Source organism: Nomascus leucogenys, chromosome 8, assembly GCF_006542625.1.
Source record: "Nomascus leucogenys isolate Asia chromosome 8, Asia_NLE_v1, whole genome shotgun sequence".
Taxonomy (NCBI): domain Eukaryota; kingdom Metazoa; phylum Chordata; class Mammalia; order Primates; family Hylobatidae; genus Nomascus; species Nomascus leucogenys.
In genome coordinates this window covers 77,231,832-77,254,251 of record NC_044388.1, presented here as the reverse complement: position 1 = coordinate 77,254,251, position 22,420 = coordinate 77,231,832, and the positions used below count along the sequence as shown (strand labels likewise).

Here is a 22,420-nt window from a genome sequence, read left to right as displayed (position 1 = left end):
GATAGGTTGAAAATTGATGAACTAAGCATCTTACTCAAAAAACTGGAAAAAGGTAAAAGGATAAACCCAAAGAAAGTAGATGTATGGAAATGATAAGTGTAAAAGCATAAAACTGATGATGTCAAAAATGAAAATATAATAGAGGAATTTTTAAAGACTGCTCTTTGAAAAAAGCTAATTGAATAGGCAATTCTCTGGCAAGATTCATCAAGAGAAAAAAGACATAAATAACTAATATCAGCAATAAAAAAGGAGACAACAATATAGAATAATATGATAGATGAGTTTTATCCCTACATACTTGAAAACTTTGATGAAATAGGCAGTTTACTAAAAAATACACCTTAGCAAAACTGGCCAAGGAAGAAACAGAAAACCTGAAATAGACCTATTACTAGGACTAATATTTAGCCAATATGTACTGGTTCAGCTGAAGTACTGTTAAAAGATTGAACTTCTTCCATACGAATTCGTAAATAGGCACTGCCTTGAGTTACCCTCTGACACCCTCTGACTACCCAGGCCCCTCTTCTAGAGATACCTCCCTCAAAACCTTCCCATAATTCAGTAACAAAAGCCCCCCTTACACAATATGGTGATTCCAGGACCCTGTTCCAGCACAGCCATCTGCATCTATTCTGACGGCAAGTGTTCATGCGGTGCTTGTTATTTAAATATTCTGAACATCAGCTCTGCCACAGCCATTAAAGAAATGGAAAAAATGAATTAAAAACTACCTACAGTACTAATAAAAGAACAGGTCTGTCAGTTTTACAGGTGACTTCTACCAAATATTGCAAATAAGAGAGAACATTCTAATTGTATTAAACTGATCAGATTATTGAAAAAGGGAATTCTTACATCATGTATAAAACTAGTATGACCTTGATACCCGAACTTAACAAAGATAATATTTAAAAAAAAAAGAAAGACCAATCTGTAATATGAATGTAAATACAAATATTCTAAATGCAAAGAAATTGAACCCTACATTATAGTAAATATCATGACCAAGTTGGGCTTCCTCAAGGAATGAAAAGATGGTTTATCAATAGAAATTGCATTAATATAATTACCCACATTAACAGATAAAATGGGTAAATCTGTGTGATTGTTTCAAATGAGGAATAAGATTCAACATTTAGTCATAATTAAAAACAAAAGAGAGGAGACATCATAACCAACCTTACAGAAATTAAAAGGATTAATAAGGAGTACTATGAGCAACTTTATGGCAACAAATTAGGCAACATAGATGAACAGATAGACACCTAGGGAGTCACAAATTACTGAAATTGACTTAAGATAAATAGAAAATCTGTTGACTTATAGACTTACAGCAAGTAAAGAAATCGAATTGGTAATTTTTTTTTTTTTTAAGATGGAGTCATTGCAACCTCTGCTTCCCGGGTTCAAGTGATCCTCCTGCTTCAGCCTCCTAAATAGCTGGGATTACAGGCATCCGCCACCACCCCCGGCTAATTTTTGTATTTTTAGTAGAGACAGGGTTTCACCATGTTGGTCACGCTGGTCTCAAACTCCTGACCTCAGTGATCTGCCCGCCTCGGCCTCCCAAAGTGCTGGGATTACAGGTGTGAGCCACTGTGACTGGCCTGAATTGCTAATTTAAAAATACTCCCACAGTGAAAAGCCCAGAATCAAATGGCTTTACTGATTAATTCTACCAAATATTTACATAGTAAATAATAACAATCCTTCACAAACTCTTCCAGCATATAGAGGAGACAGGATATTTTCCAACTCATTCTTTGAGTGTACTATTATCCTGATACTAAAACCAGACAGACACCATAAGAACAGAAACTACAGGGCTGGGTGTGGTGGCTGATGCCTGTAATCCTAGCATTTTGAGAGGCGAAAGTGGGCGGATCACTTGAGGTCAGGAGTTCAAGACCAGCCTGGCCAACATGGTGAAACCCCATCTCTACTAAAAATACAAAAATTAGCTGGACGTGGTGGTGCATGCCTGTAATCTCAGCTACTCGGGAGGCTGAGGCAGGAGAATTGCGTGAACCCAGAAGGCGGAAGTTGCAGTGAGCCAAGATCACACCATTGCACTCTAGCCTGAGAGACAAGAGTGAAACTCCATCTCAAAAAAAAAAAAAAAAAAAAAAAGAATAGAAACCACAAATACTCCTAAAAAAAAAAAAAAGGATGGAAAAATCCTCAACAAAATATTAGAAAATCCAACAATATATATAAACATTTTTATGTCATCACCAAGTGGAATTTATCCTAGGAATACAGGGTTGGTTTAACTCCCAAAATCAGTTAATGTAATACATTATACTAATAAAGGTCAAAACCCATATGATAATAAAGACAGAAAAGCACTTGACAAAATCGCTTTGTGATAAAACTAGGCATAAAAGGGAATGTACTCAACAACTAAGAATCTTGCTTAACATTGAAAGACTGAATGCATTCCCCCTAAGATTGGAGGAAGGCTCTCACCACTTTTATTTGAAATTATACTTGAGGTGCAAGCACTGGAGGTGCAATCACGTAAAAAAAAGAAAAGGCATTCAGATTGGAAAGGAAGAAGTAAACTGTCTTCATATGCAGGAGATATGTTTCTGTATGTAGAAAATAGTAAGGAAGCTATCAAGAAATCCACTAGACCTAATAAACAAGTTTAGTAAATTCACAAGATATACAATCAATTGTATTTCTACTTATAAGCAATGAACAATCCAAAAATGAATGAAGAAAATAATTTCATTCCCAATAGCATCAAAAAGGGTAAAATACATAGGAATAAATTTAACAAAAGAGGTATAAGAGCTGTACACTGAAAACTATAAAACATTGCTGAAGGGAATACAAGAAGTTGTAAATAAATGGGGAGATAGTCCATGTTCATGGATTGGAAGACTCCATATTATTAATTAATAACAAGTATTGGCAAGAATGTGGAGAAACTGGAACTCTGATTGCTGAAACCCACATTGCTGGTGGGAATGTAAAATGGAATAACCACTTAAGAAAACAAGTCGGCAGTTTCATAAAATGTTAAACATGGAGTTACCATATGATCCACCAATTCCACTCCTAGATATCTACTCAAGAGAAATGAACATATATGGCCACACAAAGACTTGTACATGAATGTTTATAGTAGCACTCATAATAAGCAAAAATGGAACCTATCCAAATATCCAGCAAGTGGTAAACAGATAAACAAAATGTGGTGTATGTATGCAACAGAATACTATTTAGCAATGAAAACGAACAAATAATTGATACATGCTATGACATGGATGAACCTCAAAAAATTATGCTGGGTGAAAAAAGCCAACTTGCAAAAGACTACTTACTGTACGATTCTATTTATATAAAATATCTAGAATAGGTAAATCTATAGAGACAGAAAGTTGATTAGTGGTTGCCTGGAGCTGAGAGTGGGAACAGAAAATGATTGCTAATGGGCAGGAGGAATCTCTTAAGGTGAAGAAAATGTTCTAAAACTGGATTGTGTTGATTGCACAACTCTGTAAATTTACTAAAAAATTACTTAATTGTGGCCTGGCGTGGTGGCTCACACCTGTAATCCCAGCACTTTTGGAGGCCGAGGGGGGTGGATCACCTGAGGTCAGGAGCTTGAGACCAGCCTGGCCAACATGGTGAAACCCTGTCTCTGCTAAAAATCCAAAAATTAGCAGGGCGTGGTGGTGGGCGCCTGTAATCCCAGCTGCTCAGGAGGCTGAGGCAGGAGAATTGCTTGAATCTGGGAGGTGGAGGTTCCAGTGAGCCAAGATCGTGCCACTGCTCTCCAGCCTGGGTGACAGAGCGAGACGCTGTCTCCAAAAAAAAAAAAAAAAAAATACTTAATTTACACCTAAAATGAGTGAGTTTTATGGCATGTAAGTTATACCTCAATGAAACTCCTGAATCATTAATTAACTAGAGATAGAAGGAAATTTATCAAAAGTATATACTAAAAAATTACAGCACATTTTTAAATGGTGAACCTTAAGAAGTTTTCTCCTTAAAATCTGGAAGGAGAGCTTGCTCACTGTTACCACTACTGTTCATCAGTGTCATGGGGTGGGTGAAGCGGGGGAGGGTACTAGTTGGTGCAATAAAAGAAGGAAGAAAACAATTATATATGGCTTAGAAAGAAGAAAACAATTATTATTCACAGATGATATATTAAGGGGTTGGCAAACTATTTCTGTAAAGGAGCAGGTAGTGCATATTTTAGGCTTTGTGTACTACACGGTCTCTGAGCCGTCATAGATGATACATAAATGAATAGATGTGGCTGTGTTCATACAAACTTTCTTTATAGAACCAGGCAGTGGTCAGGCACAGTGGCTCATGCCTATAATCCCATCACTTTGGGAGGCCAAGGTGGGAGGATTGCGTGAGCCCAGGAGTTTGAGACCAACCTGGGCAACATAGTAAGACCTCATCTCTAAAAAATTTTAAAACATGGCCAGGCACGGTGGCTCACGCCTGTAATCCCAGCACCTTGGGAGGTTGAGGCAGGCAGATCATGAGGTCAGGAGGTCGAGACCAGCCTGACCAATACAGTGAAACCCCGTCTCTACTAAAAATACAAAAAAATTAGCCGGGTGTGGCGGGTGCCTGTAATCCCAGCTACTCAGGAGGCTGAGGCAGGAGAATCGCTTGAACCTGGGAGGCGGAGGTTGCAGTGAGCCAAGATCGCACCACTGCATTCCAGCCTGGGCAACAGTGCAAGACTCCGTCTCAACAACAACAACAACAAAATTTAAAACATTAGCCAAGTGTGGCCATGTGCGCCTGTAGTCCCAGGTACTCAAGAGGGCGAGACAGGAGGACCCCTTGAGCCCAGGAGTTCAAGGTTTCAGTGAGCCATGATCGCACCACTGCACTCTAGCCTGGGCAACAGATTGACACCCTGTCTTTAAAACATAAAATAGATAAAAGTGGGCCAAATTTGGCCTATAGGCCAAAGTTTTCTAATCCCTAAAATTCCTCAGAGATTTATCAGAATTAGTAAGAGTTAACAAAGGTCATTAGATACAAATTATGGAAGACAGTAGGGAGGTTCCTCAAAAACTTAAAAATAGAACTACCATATAAATCCAACAATCCTTCTACTAGGTATATATCCAAAGGAAATTAAATCACTATGTCGAAAAGATATCTGCACTCTCATGTTCATTACAGCACTATTCACAGTAGCCAAGATATGGAGTTAACCTAAACGTCCATCAATGAATGAATGGATTAAAAATGTTGTAATATACACAGCAAAATACTATTCAGCCTTAAGAAAGAAAGAAATTTTGTCATTTGCAACAACACGAATGACCCTGGAGGACATTATATTAAGCAAAATAAGCCAGGCTCAGAAAGACAAATATCACTTACATGTAGAATCTAAAAAAGTCAAAAACTTGGCCGGGCGTGATGGCTCACGCTTGTAATCCCAGCACTTTGGGAGGCCGAGGCGGGCGGATCATGAGGTCAGGAGATCGAGACCATGGTGAAACCCCGTCTCTACTAAAAATACAAAAACTTAGCCGGGCGTGGTGGCGGGCGCCTGTAGTCCCAGCTCCTCGGAGAGGCTGAGGCAGGAGAATGGCGTGAACCCGGGAGGCGGAGCTTGCAGTGAGCCGAGATTGCGCCACTGCACTCCAGCCTGGGCGACAGAGCGAGACTCCGTCTCAAAAAAAAAAATAAATAAATAAATAAATAAAAATAAAAACTAAAATAATAATAAAAGTCAAAAACTCATAGAAGCAGATAGTAGAATGGTGGTTACCAGGGACTGGGGATAGGTGGGTGGAGTACAGTGGGGGGAAACTTTGGTCAAAAAATACAACATTTCAGTTAGGAGGAATAAAAGTTCAAGAGATTTATAATGTACAACATGATGACCACTGTTAATGACAATTTACTGTTATTATATATAATTGAAATTTGTTAAAAGTAGATTTTAAGTGTTATCATCATAAATGCTAAGTATGTGAGGTTATATATATATATATAAATTAGCTTGATTTAGCCATTCCACAATATATACATATCTCAAATATCATGTACACCATTAAAAAAATTTATTTTTTTAGGCCTGGCACGGTAGCTCACGCCTGCAATCCCAGCACTTTGGGAGGCCAAGGTGGGTGGATCGTTTGAGATCAGGAGTTCAAGACCAGCCTGGCCAACATGGTGAAACGTTGTCTGTACTGAAAATACAAAGATTAGCCAGGTGTGATGCCACACACCTATAATCCCAGCTACTTGGGAGGCTAAGGCAGGAGAATTGCTTGAACCTGGGAGGAGGAGGCTGCAGTGAACTGAGATTGTGCCATTGCACTCCAGCTTGGGTGACAGGGTGGAATATAGTGGCACAATCATAGTTTACTACCACCTTGTCCTCCTGGGCTCAAGCCATCCTCCTACCTCAGCCTCTCAAGTACCTGGGACCAGCGGTGTGACACTCTGCCTGGCTACTTTTACATTTTTTCGTAGAGGCAGTGTCTCATTATGTTGCCCATGCTGGTCTCTAACTTCTGGCTCAAGTGATCCTCCCACCTCGGCCTCCCAAAGTGCTGGGATTACAGGCATGAGCCACTGCACCTAGCCAATAAGCACATTTTAAAATAAAGGGCATAAACTGCCTGGGCACAGTGGCTCACGCCTGTAATCCCAGCACTTTGGTAGGCCAAGGCGGTGGATCACCAGAGGTCAGGATTTTGAGACCAGCCTGGCCAACATGGTGAAACCCTGTCTCTACTAAAAATGTGAAAAATTAGCTGGATGTGGTGGCAGGTGACTGTAATCCCAGTTACTTGGGAGATTTATATTGTACAACATGATGACCACTGTTAATGACAATTTACTGTTGTTATTATATATAATTGAAATTTGTTAAAAGTAGATTTTAAGTGTTATCATCATAAATGTTAAGTATGTGAGGTTTTATATATATATATATATATATATATATATAAATTAGCTTGATTTAGCCATTCCACAATATACACATATTTCAAACATCATGTACACCATTGAAAAATTTTATTTTTTTTAAAGGCTGAGGCAGGAGAATCGCTTTTCGCAGTGAGCCAAGATCATGCCATTGCACTCTAGCCTGGGCAACAAGAGTGAAACTCCGTCTCAAAAAAAAAAAAAAAAAGATTTTCAGAACAATAAAAAGTGAGAGAATTTACCTCAACAAAGTCTAACTTTAAAAAATTCTGGCCAGGTACGGTGGTTCATGCCTGTAATCCCAGGCATGGGTGTGGTGGCACGTGCCTGTAATCCCAGCTACTTGGGAGGCTGAGGCAGGAGAATCGCTTGAACCCGGGAGGCAGAGGTTGCAGCGAGCTGAGACAGTACCATTGCACTCCAGCCTGGGTGACAAGGGCAAAACTCCATCTCAAAAAAAAAAAAAAAAAATTCTGAGGGATATACTTCAGGAAGAAAGGATCAAAAAAGGAATGTTGGAGATGAACGAAGGAATGATGAGCAAAAAGATTGTTAAGCATGTAAATCTCAATATACATTGACTGTAAATTCTATTTTTTTTTTAACAGCTGGAAGTTTTACAACTTTTTCTTCTGGTACTCATTTTCATTATATTTTCTCATAGAATTATATCCTGTTATATGCTCAGGCTGGTGTGCAGTGGCGCATTCATAGCTCACTGCACCCTCCACATCCCAGGCTCAAACCATCCTCACACCTCAGTCTCCAGCTTTTTATTTTTTGTAGAGACAGGGTCTTGCTATGTTGCCCAGGTTGGTCTTCAACTCCTGGGCTCCATCTGTCCTCCCGCCTCAGCCTCCCAAAGTGTTGGGATTACAGGCGTGAGCCACCACCCCCAGCCTACTGATCATTTATTGGCATTGAAAATATGTAAACTGACATTAATTTTAAAAATTGTTTTCTGTGACCACAGGGCTATTAGTGTTACATTTCTTCTAGATTTAATGATCATTACAATATTATTAGTCCACAATTGATTAAACAACATGTATTATTTTAAATAATAATTATTAACATAAAAAGTAAAATTTATTGGAAAGACATCTCATTTTTGAAGTTTCAATTTTTTTTTTTTTTTGAATAGAGACAGAGTCTATCTGTCTGTCACCCAGGCTGGAGTGCAGTCGTGTGATCATAGCTCACTGCAGCCTCAAACTCCAAGGCTCACATGATCCTCCCACCTCAGCCTACTGAGTATTGGAACTATGAGTGCACACCACCACACTCAGCTAATTTATTTTAATTTTTTAAATTTTTGTAGAGATGGGGTCACCATCTTGCCCAGGATGGTCTTGAACTCCTAGGCTCAAGCAATCCTCCTGCCTTGGTCTCCCAAAGTGCTGGGGTAACAGGCATGAGCCACCATGCCTGGCCTCAAATATTTTTTAATTGACACATTGTAACTGTACATATTTGTAGGGTACAATTTGATGTCTTGATACGTATATATTGTATAATGAGCAAATCAGTATTAGCATGCACTTATCATTCCTTTGTGGTAAGGACATGTAACAGTCACTCTTCTAGCTATTTTATAATATACTGTATCTTACTATTAACCATCATCACCCTACTGTGCAATATAATACCCTAGAACTTATTCCTCCTAATTGGAATTTTGAGCCCATTGACCAAGCTCTCCTCATCCTCCCTACATTTTATTTTGAAGGGCAAAAAATATGATTATTACAGAACCGTTATATTTATGATAACTCTAGATTTTGTTGGCTTGGTTTCTCCTGTAGGTATACAGAAGATGGGTGTCCACATAAGAAATTCTTTCACACACGTTTTCTCATGCGAATGAGGTTAACACCAGATTGTTCCAAAATGTTGATTTCAACGTCCTCTGGATATCTCTTAATTTTGCATGATCTTGACTTAACTAAGTCTTTAGAAGTAGGCAGCTATCCCATTTTAAGAGCAAGAAGAACTACTTCAAGTTCAGGTAAGCTTTTCTTTTTTGGTCAAAAAGATTTTTCTCAAGAATCTCAAACATAGAGATGATATATGTTTCTTTTCCAAGAATGATAGCAGGAAAAGGGAAGATAATTAAAAGGCATTCTTTAGAAAGCTCAGTGATGGGTTTTTATCTAAGCAAGTATAATGATTTGTATGTATCTCTGACATATCATTCATATGTACCTCTGAATCACAAATGGACTAGGAGGAATAACTGCTGACCCTGAAGTTTTTTCTTTTAGCTTTATGCTAGCCACAGGATCTTTTCATCAGTAATTTTGAATCATCACTATCTCAAAAATTAGTGATGGCACAAGGTCTTAAGTCCTTCTGGAATCAAGCAGAGCTTTTATTAAGTTATGGTCAATATAGAGTTTTCGTTTTAAGTATATCTGTGTCCTAGACTTATAGATGTCCAGACACAGGAAGCTGGTGCCATCTTATCTCATTACTCTCTAAACACTCTCTTGCTAAAATTCTTTCTCCCATTGCTGATTTTGTTAAGACTTAAGTGAATTTAGGGTTCAGAAAAATTTACATATTATATTTTATCAACATTATGTGATTTAAAAAAGACTATATTTCATCTACCTTTGGGAAAGAAGGGATTGGTATGTGGACATACCCATCATTTACATTATAAACAAAAATCCAGGGGGAAAAAAGACTTAAGCATTTGGAACATAGAATGCTAATAAATTGCTATTAAAAGGCAGCTTTGAATGGTTGGGGTCAGGTGTAGGGACTCACATCTGTAATCCCATCACTTTGGGAGGCCAAGGTGGGAGGATCACTTGAGCCCAGGAGTTCAAGGGTAGCCTGGGCAACATAGGGAGACCTCATCTCTACAAGTAACTTAAAAATTTAGCCAGGCACAGTGGCTCACGCTTGTAATCCTAGCACTTTGGGAGACTGAGGTGGGCGGATCGCTTGAGCCCAGGAGTTTGTGACCAGCCTGGGCAACATGGTGAAACCCTGTCTCTACGAAAAATACAAAAATTAGCCAGATATGCTAGCATGCATCTGTAGTCCCATCTACTCAGGAAGCTGGGGCAGGAGGATCACTTGAGCCTGGCAGGTTGAGGCAGCAGTGAGCCATGATTACGCCCCACTGCCCTCCAGCCTGGGCAACAGAGAAAGACCCTGTGTCCAAAAAAAAAAAAAGGTTGGAATCTTTCTCCATGCACACAGGACCACTTCTGAAGATTCCTTTGGGAAAGTACAGACATCATTGTACTGCAGTGCCTGGTATAATTGCTAAAAGTAGAAATTTAAGTTTTACCAACTTACTTGCAAACAAGGAATTTCATTAATACACGAGTATAATCCTTTGAGATTCAAATTTGCCTTTTAAGTTAAACATGGTAAGCCACTCTAGCTTAGTGAGAAATAGTGATTTTGAATGTCTAGTTTGCCTATTTCATCTCAAAAACCAACAAGGTTTTCAGTTTTCTAACGGTAATTCTGATACTAAATAACATTATAGGAAATTAGACTAGTAAGAATTCTTAACATAGCTTTGGGACCACTAGCAAAATGTGGTGATGAAATAGACATTGCTATTTGGAGTACTGTATCAGACTCTACTACCTGATACTCATTTTTTTTCAATGTAAACTTTGTGTCACATTTCACAGTATTCACATAAACCTGGCACAGTGGTGCATGCCTGTAGGCCCAGCTACTCAGGAGGCTGAGGCTGAGGCAGGAGGATCACTTGAACCCAGGAATTAGGAGTCCAGCCTGGGCAACATAGCAAGATCCTTGTCTCAAAAAAAAAAAAAAAGACTATTCACATAATTTCAAGAATGATAATGGAAGTTTTTGGTATACTTTAAAGAAGAATCTCTTCATGTTTCTGGTAATAGGCCTGTTGTTTGGACCCTATTTTAACATAAAACAATAGGCTTAAGAGCTTAGTTTTCATTTTCATTGCATTTTTGGGTTCCACTTTAGTACAGAAATGATGATGATCCAAAGATGCTCCTATGATTATTTGGTTTTTCATTTTTATTTCACATAGTCAAGTCTTTGATATAAAAGATTCAGAAAGGGACTAGATCTTAGAACACTTCGAAGAGCTGTCTTGCCTTCCTCAGTCTTACAGGCCAATGATATATGAGCATTTTTTAAAAATTTTAAAACTATGGTTTGAGTAGATGATTAAAAAGTTAAGAGCCACTACCAGAGTTATGCTAGGTTTATTGTCAGAATTTTTCATATTTTTAAGATTTGACCACCTCATCAAGTTCATCTGGTCCTAGAGTTTCTGGCTCACCTTGTCATCATAGTGATTCTAATTCTTCTGAGAAACACATGTCACGAGCCTCTCAAAGAGAAGGTAGGTTAAAAGTTGGATTTTATAATCTTGTAACAACAGATTATGCCAATATGATTATTGATTAAAACCAGTTTTATGGTTTTAATCCATAAAAATAAAAGCAATGGAGATGAGGTGATTTATCCCTCACTCTACATCTTCAAAAAACTAACTGAGAGTCTCTGGGGTTGCATATCTTGAGTTAAATCTTAATGGAACTTGAGCTTTGGCTTTATTAGCTGGACTTAGTTTGGTCTAGTTTGGAGAGGAAGTAGTTCAGAAATACAGATTTCAATCAAGATTGTTGTGAAAATTAAATGAGATTATGCATGTGAAAGCTCTGTATAAATATAAGGCATGAATTTTCAGGTAATTGTGAAAGTCACCTGGTTACCCTCAGACTTTTTGCTCTGCCATTTCCTTGTCTGTGCAATGCCTGACACCTTCCAAGGGTTTGTAGGATAAAGTGAGCTACCATCTGGCTCCACTCTGTATTTCCCGGTTTTTTCCTAGCCATTCTGGCAGAACTAGCTGCTCTGCCCTATACCTTCCACCACAGCCCCCCCAAGTTGAAATGGTTTCTACCTATACAAATTCCACATACTGTTCCTCTTCATACTAACTGACATCTAAGCTCTTATACCATTTATTGTTTATTCTTCTCTTTGTGAACTGAGTATTAAGAACCAGATATGGCTTTTTTTTGTCATTTTGGGTCACTTTTGGAGATAGACATTTCTCTACCTTGTAATTTTGGGCAGAGACTAAATCTTAAACTTCCAATTTGTGTTTTCACTGGGTGGCTTTGCCTGGTAGATGCTGGTTATCTTGCATGGCTACTTATGTGAGTAGAATGGTTTAACAGCTCTTTCTAACCTAACCTATGGCCTATCCACTTGCCTCTGGATATTGACGTCTAGGCTCCTCCTCTTAAATTTAAAGATTTATGCCCAGAAGTATAACATTTTTCCTTTGATTTGTAACACAAACATCTTTTGCAGATTCTTCCTGTTCTCCTTCTACTTGTGCTATGGGAAACAAGTCAAGGTTTCTAATAATCATTGAGAAAAATCTTTATTGATTGACTACACCATCCACAAGAAAAAGAAACTTAAGAAAAATAGTTAAACATGCTTGCTTGTTATTGACCAGTGGTAAACACACAAACACAAATACACAGCAGTTCTATGCCACAGAGAGTTGAGAATGAGGGAAGAGATGATATATGAGGAGGCTGGGAAGAAGGGGAAAATGAGAGGGTGAAAAGAGAGGGAAAACATGGGAGAAGGTGGGGCTTATAGGTGAAGTTGCTCTAAACGTTGGAAATCCTGGATCTTCAGATGTCAGAGTATGTTAACACCATCCTTTGGCAGATATAGCTGTATAGAGCAGAGGCTTTCAAATGCATTTCAGCATTAGAACTCTATTTTTGACATGAAATCTGCTGTGGATTCTTAGAGATGTAGCACAAATACAATCAAAGTAGCTCCGGTTCAAGAAAAATTAGGGAGGCTCTTGACCCTCCAGCCTTCCCCACCCCATCTCCACCTCAGCTCACACGTGGTTCCCCACTTTTGCCAGCTCCTGAGGAACCCCAGAGGAGCACAGTTAGCAAACCACCTACTTAGAATGCATTTCTTGTCTGGTTTTGTTACAGGTTTTCCAAATTAATTCTTAAAATAAGCGTTTATTTTTCTCTAAAATTGTTAAAGTTCAATCACATGTGAAATAGTTATTTCAGTATAGTTTTGTTAGAGCAGTGTAATTTATAGCTTCACAGGTTTCTGTTAATGATGTAGTAATCTAAAGGGAATCTTTAAAAAGAAGGTAACACATCTACTTGACAAGCAATTCACAAAGGATCTTACAGAGGGAGCTCATTACCTTCAAAGTAACTCCTTCCACAGTGTTGAAGTATTTCTCTTGCTATTGAATTTCTAAGTTGCTTCCTTACAGTGTCTATGAAAGTGGTTTTTCACGCACCTGAAGGATATAACATACTCCCATTAGTAACAGTGCCTTACTCCAGCAGTCATTTTCATTGGGAGTTAGGTAGAAGGAAATGATGAGGCATAGTAGAGCCACCAGGAAGATGTATGATTGGCAATGTCTCCCATCCCTTGTTTTGACATGCCTTTTTGTGAGGTGTCCTTCCTCACCTCCAACATTTTATTTTTTGTTTATAGTGTTGTTGTTGCGGGGGCATAAGTCCTGATCTTTTTATTTGCTTAAAGGCAATCCTCATGGCATCCAAGTATTTCCTTCTCTGGACCAGAAAGCACCAGGTCCAATGAGAGGAGATTTGTTACCTTTTACCTTTCTAGAGTCCTTTCGTGTCACATAACTTTGGTTCTTACTTAAATAAAGAGCTTTCTGAGATGTAAGATCCAAATAAAAGAACGCCTAGTCAGCTTCTATGCCTTAGCCTTAGGTCAGTGATGATTACTGCTGTGGGAACTTAGGATTCTTTCATTCTATTTATACCCTTTCCTCACACCTTCACCCCTCCAAAACTCACACACCATACATTGAGGAGTACCATACTCTTTAACATATGGTAGCATAAGGCGCAGACTAAGGAATGATGGCATGGGAGGTGGCTGCCAGAAATAAAAAGCACTGATGAACTGCCTTAGTTTTTTTATAATACAAATCCCACATCCTCATTTTCTTATATCTCAGGAGTTTCACCACGAAATAGTCTTGAAGTCGTAACCCCTGAAGTTCTTGGTGAGAGTGACCACGGAAACTGCATCACATCCTTACAGCTGCACCCAAAAGGCTGGGCCACTCTTCTTCGGTGCTCAAGCAACAGTGATGATGAGGAGGTACAGGCAGCAGCACTCCACCTTCAACAGGGCTCACTGGACAAATTGCCATTGCCATGTGTGCAGACCTTAGGCCAATCACTGACTGCAGTCTCTGCCCTCAAGGGCATACTGCTAGAGATCCTGCTTCTCGACTCTCCTGTTTCTGTCCTCTCTTGCTTCACACGGTATCATTATCCCTTCCAAACTCTTCTTATTCCTCTCCTGCCGGGGTTGAGCAAGGTGGGAGGTACTTTAAAGGCCAGCATCAGCTCAGATTTTGCCCAGCTTCTTAAATCCTGCCTCTTTCATCTCACCCAAAAAAAAAAAAAAAAAAAAACAAAAAACAAAACAAAACAAAAAAAACCCTTGTGTAATAAGCATAGGTCTGAAATGTTTCAGCTAAGCTGGCTAAATGTGAGATTTTACTAAGCCAATTGAGTATCATAATTTTCTTTTTTTAAAAACCAGGGGAAACTCTGGGAAAGGAAGGGACTATACTGATGACTAGGGGGAAAGGTGTTAAATGACTTTATGATTCTCATCACTCTGGAAAGCAAGAGTCTTCCAAGGATCTCACTGGTCCTAGAGGCCACAACTGAAAGGAGAGAAGAGAAGAGCCTTTGAATTGTGTAGGGGAAGAGGTAAGATACTCTAGGGCTTGGATGTACTCCAGGAATTTTTAAAATATCAACATTGTTGTTGCCCTTAGAAAAGAGAATGTATTACTACAGAAGTCACAGGCAGCCTCAGGGAACAAAAGGCTTTAAAGCATCATAACACAGAATAACCTCAGCTTATGAAGATAAGAAAGGATGGGGCCTACAAGTTTTGTTAGTTGGGAGGGGGATAGCATTATTCTGAGTGATTTCTTGTAACAATTCTGTGGCTTTGGCAATCTGTTGAGCTTTTTAAAAATAAGGAATATCTGTAGCACTATTTGGGTTCTGTAACCTTGGTTTGTCTCCCTTCTCTCCCCCTAGTGTACTTGTGTCTATGAATTCCAAGAAGGAGCTCCAGTGCGACCTGTCTCACCTCGCTGTTCTCTACGACTGACTCATTACATTGAAGAAGCCAATGTAGGCAGGGGTTACATCAAAGAACTTTGCTTCAGCCCCGATGGGCGAATGATTTCTTCCCCACATGGCTATGGGATTCGCTTGTTGGGATTTGACAAACAGTGCAGTGAACTTGTTGACTGCTTGCCCAAAGAAGCCAGTCCCCTGCGGGTGATCCGTTCTCTGTACTCTCATAATGATGTGGTACTGACAACAAAGTTCTCTCCAACACATTGTCAGATTGCCTCAGGGTGCCTTAGTGGACGGGTTTCTTTGTATCAGCCAAAGTTTTAGGCACAACTTACATCAAATAAGGAACTCTTCTGGTGTTGGACTTAGGAATTACTTCAATTTAGATGAAGTATTTTCTTTTTAGAAAATCTTACAAGTTTGGGTCAAGATCCTGGTTCTTATGGGTCCATGAACACACTTGTGACCTTAGTACTTGGTCATCCAGCATCATACAGGCATCTCCAAGTTAGACTCTATGCAGCACCATCTTTTTCAGCATTCCTCTGCTCCTGCTAATCTGTGCCACTGAACTCCAGTTCTTCTGGTCATTTTGCATGGTAGCTCTTGTCAGCTTCCTTCCTTCCTCACTATTTCTCTTTTCCCTCTCCCTGTCCCTCTCTTTGTGTTTTTTGATTTTGGTGTCAATTTTGTGGACATTTGGCAGGAGTTTTGATTGGGGTAGGAGAAACTCATGACATTAGAATTGAATAAAACCTAGAAGTTGGATATTGGCATATTGGTTGTTGAAAAAGAAATTTCATCCTCACTTATGAGTATACTTGGCCTTTTAAAGTTACTGTTACGTTTATCTATATTGAGCACAGATAATGGCATTATTCTTATAATTGTTAAGATAGTCTTGCAACAAAATGTCTTTTAAGTTTCCTGTTAAAATTATAAAAAGATTTTCATGGTGACAGGGATTTTATTGTGAAATTCTATAAAAAAAATTACCACTTCTCTTTGTAATTTACTTTACTTGTATGAATTTAACATCTCTAGCATGTATCCTTACTTGATATTTTGTTCCTATCAACAGCATTAGAAAGGAAAGGAGACAGAATGGGCTTTGGTTATTTCTATTGCACAGAAAAGGATTTTTAAAATTGGATTAGTATAATATCTGGCCATAGAGTGATAAGAACAATGTGACTTAGATTTTCTGTATTTCATCTGCCAGATTATTTGAATCACACAGGATGATTTGTTAACAGTATTGGGGTGGAAGAGGAATCAAGAGTAAAGAGGTAGGAATTTACTCATTTTTCTTCCCTGAGCCAGGTGTCACAAGCCAACTCTGCCACCATTAGTGAGGGGAGAGTTGCAGTCCTCTTCAAGCTGTTATCATAAGTACAGTAGTCAGTGACTTGGATATCAAGACTAAGTCATGATATGAAGACTTGCCTTTGTGTTTTGTTATGAAACATGCAAGCATAAAGCAGGACTCAAGCACAAGGCTGACTGTTCTACTTTGAATAACAGCTTCCTTGCAGTCTCCTCCACATGGGTGGCACTGTGTTTAGAAGGGATTACCAAAGGCTGGAGCAATTTAAGCTATGCACTAGCCTTGCCCTCTTATTAGATTGCATTCTGTTTAGGCCACTAGTTCTCAAACATTAGGGTGCATTGTAACCATTACAGAGCTTGTGAAAAATGCAGAAACCTGAGCCTCACCTTATGAGATTCTGATTCAGCCAGGGGGAGGACAGGAATCTGCATTTTTCATAGGAACCTCAAGTAATCTTTATTCTGAGGGTCTCTGGATTGCAGGTTGAAAAACACAACCTTAATCAGCAGTAAATTCTTCTCTACCCGGCCAGGCGCGGTGGCTCACGCCTGTAATCCCAGCATTTTGGGAGGCCGAGGCGGCTGGATCACGAGGTCAGGAGTTCAAGACCAGCCTGACCAACGTGGTGAAACCCCATCTCTACTAAAAATACAAAAATTAGCCGGGCGTGGTGGTGCACGCCTGTAATCCCAGCTACCCAGGAGGCTGAGGCAAGAGAATCGCTTGAACCCAGGAGGCGGAGGGTGCAGTGAGCCGAGATTGTGCCACTGCACTCCAGCCTGGGCAACAGAGCGAGACTGTGTCTCAAAAAAAAAAAAAAAAAATTCTTCTCTACCCATTTGGTGCTTAAGACAATTCCCAGAAAGTGTTTTCATTATTTAAAAAATAATAATAGTAAATGAAAGCAATTTTAGAGGTGGAAAATAACTTAGAATGGAATCATTCGCATTATTTGACAAATGAGAGAAGTGATGTGACTTGCCTAAGGTCATCCTGCAAAGTTAGCGGCAGAGTTGGGACTTGAATTCCAGTCTTCTAATTCCTTGGTCAGGGCAATTTCTACTGTGTTATGCTGTCTGTTAGAAACAATGACTTATGGACACTTTGTTTTTAAGTTGTATTACTGTGAATACCCTTAAACTGGCCAATAGATTTTAAAAAGGCAGGCATGGGAGTAGATGCTGAGAATTCTAGCCATAAGAAGAAAAGTATTTTAAATCTTACAGAAATGTTTAAACAACCCAAAATACATGAATAAAAATGACATTTCTTTGTAGGAACTGCCAACTAACTATTCACACACATTTATAGAGGTTATAAGGATCTTGGCTCTAGAACAAATTTTTGAAATTAGATCATTTTACCACGGATGTTAACAAAATTGGAAATGTTTTGTCATTGAGAAAATTACCACAAAGCACAGTAAATACATATACTTGCCATATATTTTGTAAAAAACACATTTTTTAAAGAAAGTAGGGTTGGACATGGTGGCTCACGTCTGTAATCCCAGCACTTTGGGAGGCCAAGGTGGGAGGATCGCTTGAGCCCAGGAGTTCCAGACCAGTCTGGGCAACATGGCAAAACCCTGTCTCTACCAAAAATACAAAAATTAGATGGGCATGTTGGTACACACGTGTAGTCCCAGTTACTCAGGAGGCTGAGGTGGGAGGATGGTTTGAGCCTGGGAGGCGGAGGCTGCAGTGAGCCAAGATTGCACTATTGCACTCTACCCTGGGCGATACAGCCAGATCCTGTCTCAAAAAATAAAAACAGGCTGGGCATGGTGGCTCATGCCTGTAATCCCAGCACTTTGGGAGGCTGAGGTGGGTGGATCACTTGAGGTCAGGAGTTTGAGAACAGCCTAGCCAACATGGTGAAACCCTGTCTCTACCAAAAATACAAAAATCATAGCCAAGCGTGGTGGCAGGTGCCTGTAATCCCAGCTACTCAGGAGGCTGAGGCAGGAGAATCGCATGAACCTGGGAGGCAGAGGTTGCAGTGAGCCGAGATCGCACCACTGCACTCTAGCCTGGCCAGCAGAGCGAGACTCCACCTCAAAAAAAAATAAAATAAATAAAATAAAATAAAATAAGTTTTGGAGGTGAAAACACCCAAACTATGTTATTATTTAAACATAACCTACCAAGTACTGTGGTCATACTGATATTCAAAAGAAGTTTCATAAATCGTGTCAACTCTGGAAAGAGTTCCATGTCAGATGCTAGACCAGCAAGTTGCCCAACTCAAAATTCAGCCAATGATTCTTTACTACAGAGTACCTATCATGTGTCAAATAATATACAGACTTCACTACTAACCCTCACAAAAACTTGCAGGATAGGTGGAATGAGCCCCAATTTAATTTGGAGGTAATAGTGGGTCAGAAAGATTAAATGACTTGCCTGAAGTCATAGTTAGCAGTGAGTGGCAGCACTGGGATTCAAACCCAGGTTTGTGTCTTTTTGTCCAAAGCCTGTGCTTACTGCTTTACCATTGTGCTCTTTAAAGTATAGTAAGCTGGCCTGTTATTTGTTTAGTATCTTCTGGAATCTTTTTTTTTTTTTCATTAGAGAGCTAGCTTACCATTTGTATCATGTAAAAAAAATTTATAAGATTAACAATTTCCGTGAGAATATCATAAACTCAGGGCGCACATTCTGGCCATTCCTAACTAAAAAACTTCAAGCAGAATAAAATAGAAAAGAAAAATTAAGGATAAATGGCCTCGTGAAAAAAACAGAGCCACACAGATGAGAATTAAAAATTAACAGCCAGCAAACTCAAAAGAACCTTTGTCCTCCTTGAGGTATGGTGATGATCAAAAAGTTATCAAGGAATATTAATCAAGTAATTAAAGGGCATCAGGAATGCTATAGTATTGGAAAAAATTACATCTTAACATTTCAAAGCCCCATTTCACTTAAGAGTGTAAAATCCAATCTGATGTTTTTTACTCTGAATTTTATTCAGTAATTTTTATTCATAATTCATAATTGGTAATGTAATATAATTGTTAGTAAATGCAGTACAAATTGTTCTCCTGTTTTAAAAAGTTTTCCGCAGAACAGTGCATTTATGGCAATGCTATGTTTAATGACTTAGGGACATCAAATATATAGTAGTTCCTTATTTTCAGCTGTGAAAATGAAATGGCTAAAGCAGAAGATACGTCTATTTTAGTCTTTTAAAAATGTGCGTGGGTGGTCTTTTTTCCTCAGAAGCCCAAAGCACATGTATATTTTGTTATTTGTCCTTGCTATATCCCTGAGACTATACTAAAAATTTTAAGAAAAGAAACAAGAAAAAGGTAAATTCGTGTGTTCCCCACTCCTGTGTCTAGAACCAAGATCACATTATATCATTGTTAAAATTGTGTTATCTAGAAAGTGCAATATAGGGAAAACACTCTGAGAATCTTTTAAAAGCCTAGTGTTTCCCTTGTCAGAATATGTGGTACTGGCATCCATAAGTATCTTTTAACTTGCATTTAGCAGGACAAATAGTGTGATACTTATACTGATGACAATCATCCCCATTTAATGACCAGCAGTCACTGAGTGCTGTGAAAATTCACTCAGTGATACCCCCTGTTGGTCTTGAAGGAAACCGTACATATGAATTTTTGGATAGCTAATGTGTATCTCTTAAGTGCCAACATTTGAAACTTGTAATTATTTTTGATGTGAGTATATCAGGTATGTTAGTATACCTTCCTGCCTTCTTCTTAAACATCATGCTCAGTATAATTCACATTTTCATGATGAAAAGTTAAAGTTATATTCATAATGTATTATTATAAGTATCCAGCTCTGATGTATGTAAAACACTTCATAAAATGTAAAGGGCTATAACAAATATGTTATAAAGTGATTCTCTCGGCCCTGAGGTATACAGAATTATTTGCCTCAGACTGCTGTTGGATTTAAAATTTTTTTAAATATCTGCTAAGTAATTTGCTATGCCTTCTCCCACAATATCAATACGCCTGCTTCTAACAGGCTCCCCACTTTCTTCTAATGTGCTGTTATGAGCTTTGGACATGACATAACTGTGCCTGTTCAGAGTGTCTACAGTAAGAGCTGGACAAACTGGGGGACATAGTCTTTGAGACAGCTTTTTTGGTTGCTTTCCACTTTTCTGAAAGATTCACAGTAACCTTCTAGATAATAGAAACTCCCAGTTAAAGCCTAGGCTAGCAATTTTTTTTAGTTGCAACTAAGTAAGATATACTACAAACTAAGGATGCTGCTAGATTAAGGAATAAACAGCAATGTACCAAAGTACAGCAAAGCAACAACAAGGGCTCTGTATTTGCAGAGGGGTCTATCATGCTTTTAAGGAAAAAGAAGAAGAGTACAGGAAAAAAATTCAGATAGACATAAGAGTATTTTGGATGCCATTAAACTTTGTCAGTAACCATTAAAACATAGGCTTAAATTATCACATATTGTTACAAAGACACAGTTTTGTCTCATTATAGAATAAGATTATATGAAATTTATATTCTAGAAATGATTCTAAATCATGTCCTAAGAATTTCTCCCATTCAAATGATAATGGAAATTACTATCAAAAGGAAAATCTCAAAGTTACCATTATGCTGCTCTCTTTAGTCGTAAATGAACTAGGGATAAAGATATGGGTTTTATCAAAAGCCCCAAGGAATATATCTCACATACACCTCCTATATGTATGTGTATATAAATGCCACTATAAATGAAAATGTCACCCAGAAATAATAAAATAATTTTTAAAGTTTAAATCTGGTCCAAAGTCTTTAAAATAGGTAGAATTTTCAGCTTTCTTAAGTTTCTCCCTCATTTAGATTTCATGGTTTTTACATTAAAGGGTGAATATTTGAGTTTTCTTTTAAATTTCACTGCATCTTCAATTGCCCAACTGTGTTTTCTGACAAATTTTAGATTCACATTTTTAGGAAATTTGGAGTATTACAGACAATATACTAGATACCCAGAAACTTTTCTCAGTAGGTTCTGAGGTGTTTTAAGTTCTTATGCTAGACTGTAAGCTCCTTGAGGGCAGAGACTGTTTTATTTATTCTTGTATCCTCAGTGCTTGGTACAGGACTCGACACAGAGTAGTTGTTCAATAAATATTTGTTGAATGAATCAAATGAACCTTCACCATATGTGGCCTCAAGCTCTCATGAAGCCAGCAGAATGCAGTGTGCACATTATTCAGTAATAGAGGAATCCATCATTTATTATTATAATTAACAGACTATATTCATCAGGTTAAGATTTGTTCTGACCATAAGCAACCAAACATTTCTCATTGACTTGGAAAACTGCAAGTTAAGACTCAGTTTTTCATTCAACGAACATTTGAATCCCTATTATATGCCTAGTTTAGTACTGGGAACTCAAGGGACAAAGATAACTATTGTCTTGGTATTCCATAGCTGTAGTTGAAAGAAACTTAGACTCAGGGCTGGCTTTAAAGGAGTTGTACATGTGCAGCTACATAGTGTCCCATACTTAGAAAGGTTCCATGTAGGCTGGGTGCAGTAGCTCACGCCTGTAATCCCAGCACTTTGGGAAGCCAAGGCAGGAGGATCGCTTGAGCCCAGGAGTTTGAGACCAGCCTGGGAACATAATGAGACCCCATTTCTACAAAAAATGAAAACACAATTAGCCAGGCCTGGTGGCATGCACCTATAGTCCCAACTACTCGGGAAACTGAGGTGGGAGGATCACCCAAGCCCAGGAAGTAGAGACTGCAGTAAGCTGAGAGCACACCACTGCACTCCAGCCTGGGCAACGGAGTGAGATTGTCTCAAAAAAAAAAAAAAAAAAAAAAAAAAAAAAAAAAAAAAAAAAAGGTTGAAAGGCTTGCTGTAATTGGCTTTTTACCTTTTTAATTGTTTTGAGTCTTTCAAATGGATGACTGCAGAGTTGTAGATGAGTTTATCTATATACATACCTACATAAAAATATAAGGTTTT

The 22,420-nt window shown here is 38.6% G+C and overlaps 1 protein-coding gene across 2 annotated transcripts in view; it reads left to right on the top strand.

Moving 5' to 3' along the window:
* DCAF10 (DDB1 and CUL4 associated factor 10) overlaps positions 1-21,584 on the top strand; it is a 66,915-nt gene extending 45,331 nt beyond the window's left edge. The window contains exons 4-7 of one of the 2 annotated variants that reach the window (XM_030817439.1): positions 8,751-8,953; positions 11,198-11,308; positions 13,970-14,115; positions 15,078-21,584. In XM_030817439.1, coding sequence (XP_030673299.1) covers positions 8,751-8,953; positions 11,198-11,308; positions 13,970-14,115; positions 15,078-15,446 — 829 coding nt within the window. In that variant the 3' untranslated portion in view covers positions 15,447-21,584. The remainder of the gene's footprint in view (positions 1-8,750; positions 8,954-11,197; positions 11,309-13,969; positions 14,116-15,077) is intronic. The other variant, XM_030817440.1, reaches the window with a different exon arrangement.
* The last annotated feature ends 836 nt before the right edge of the window (positions 21,585-22,420 follow it).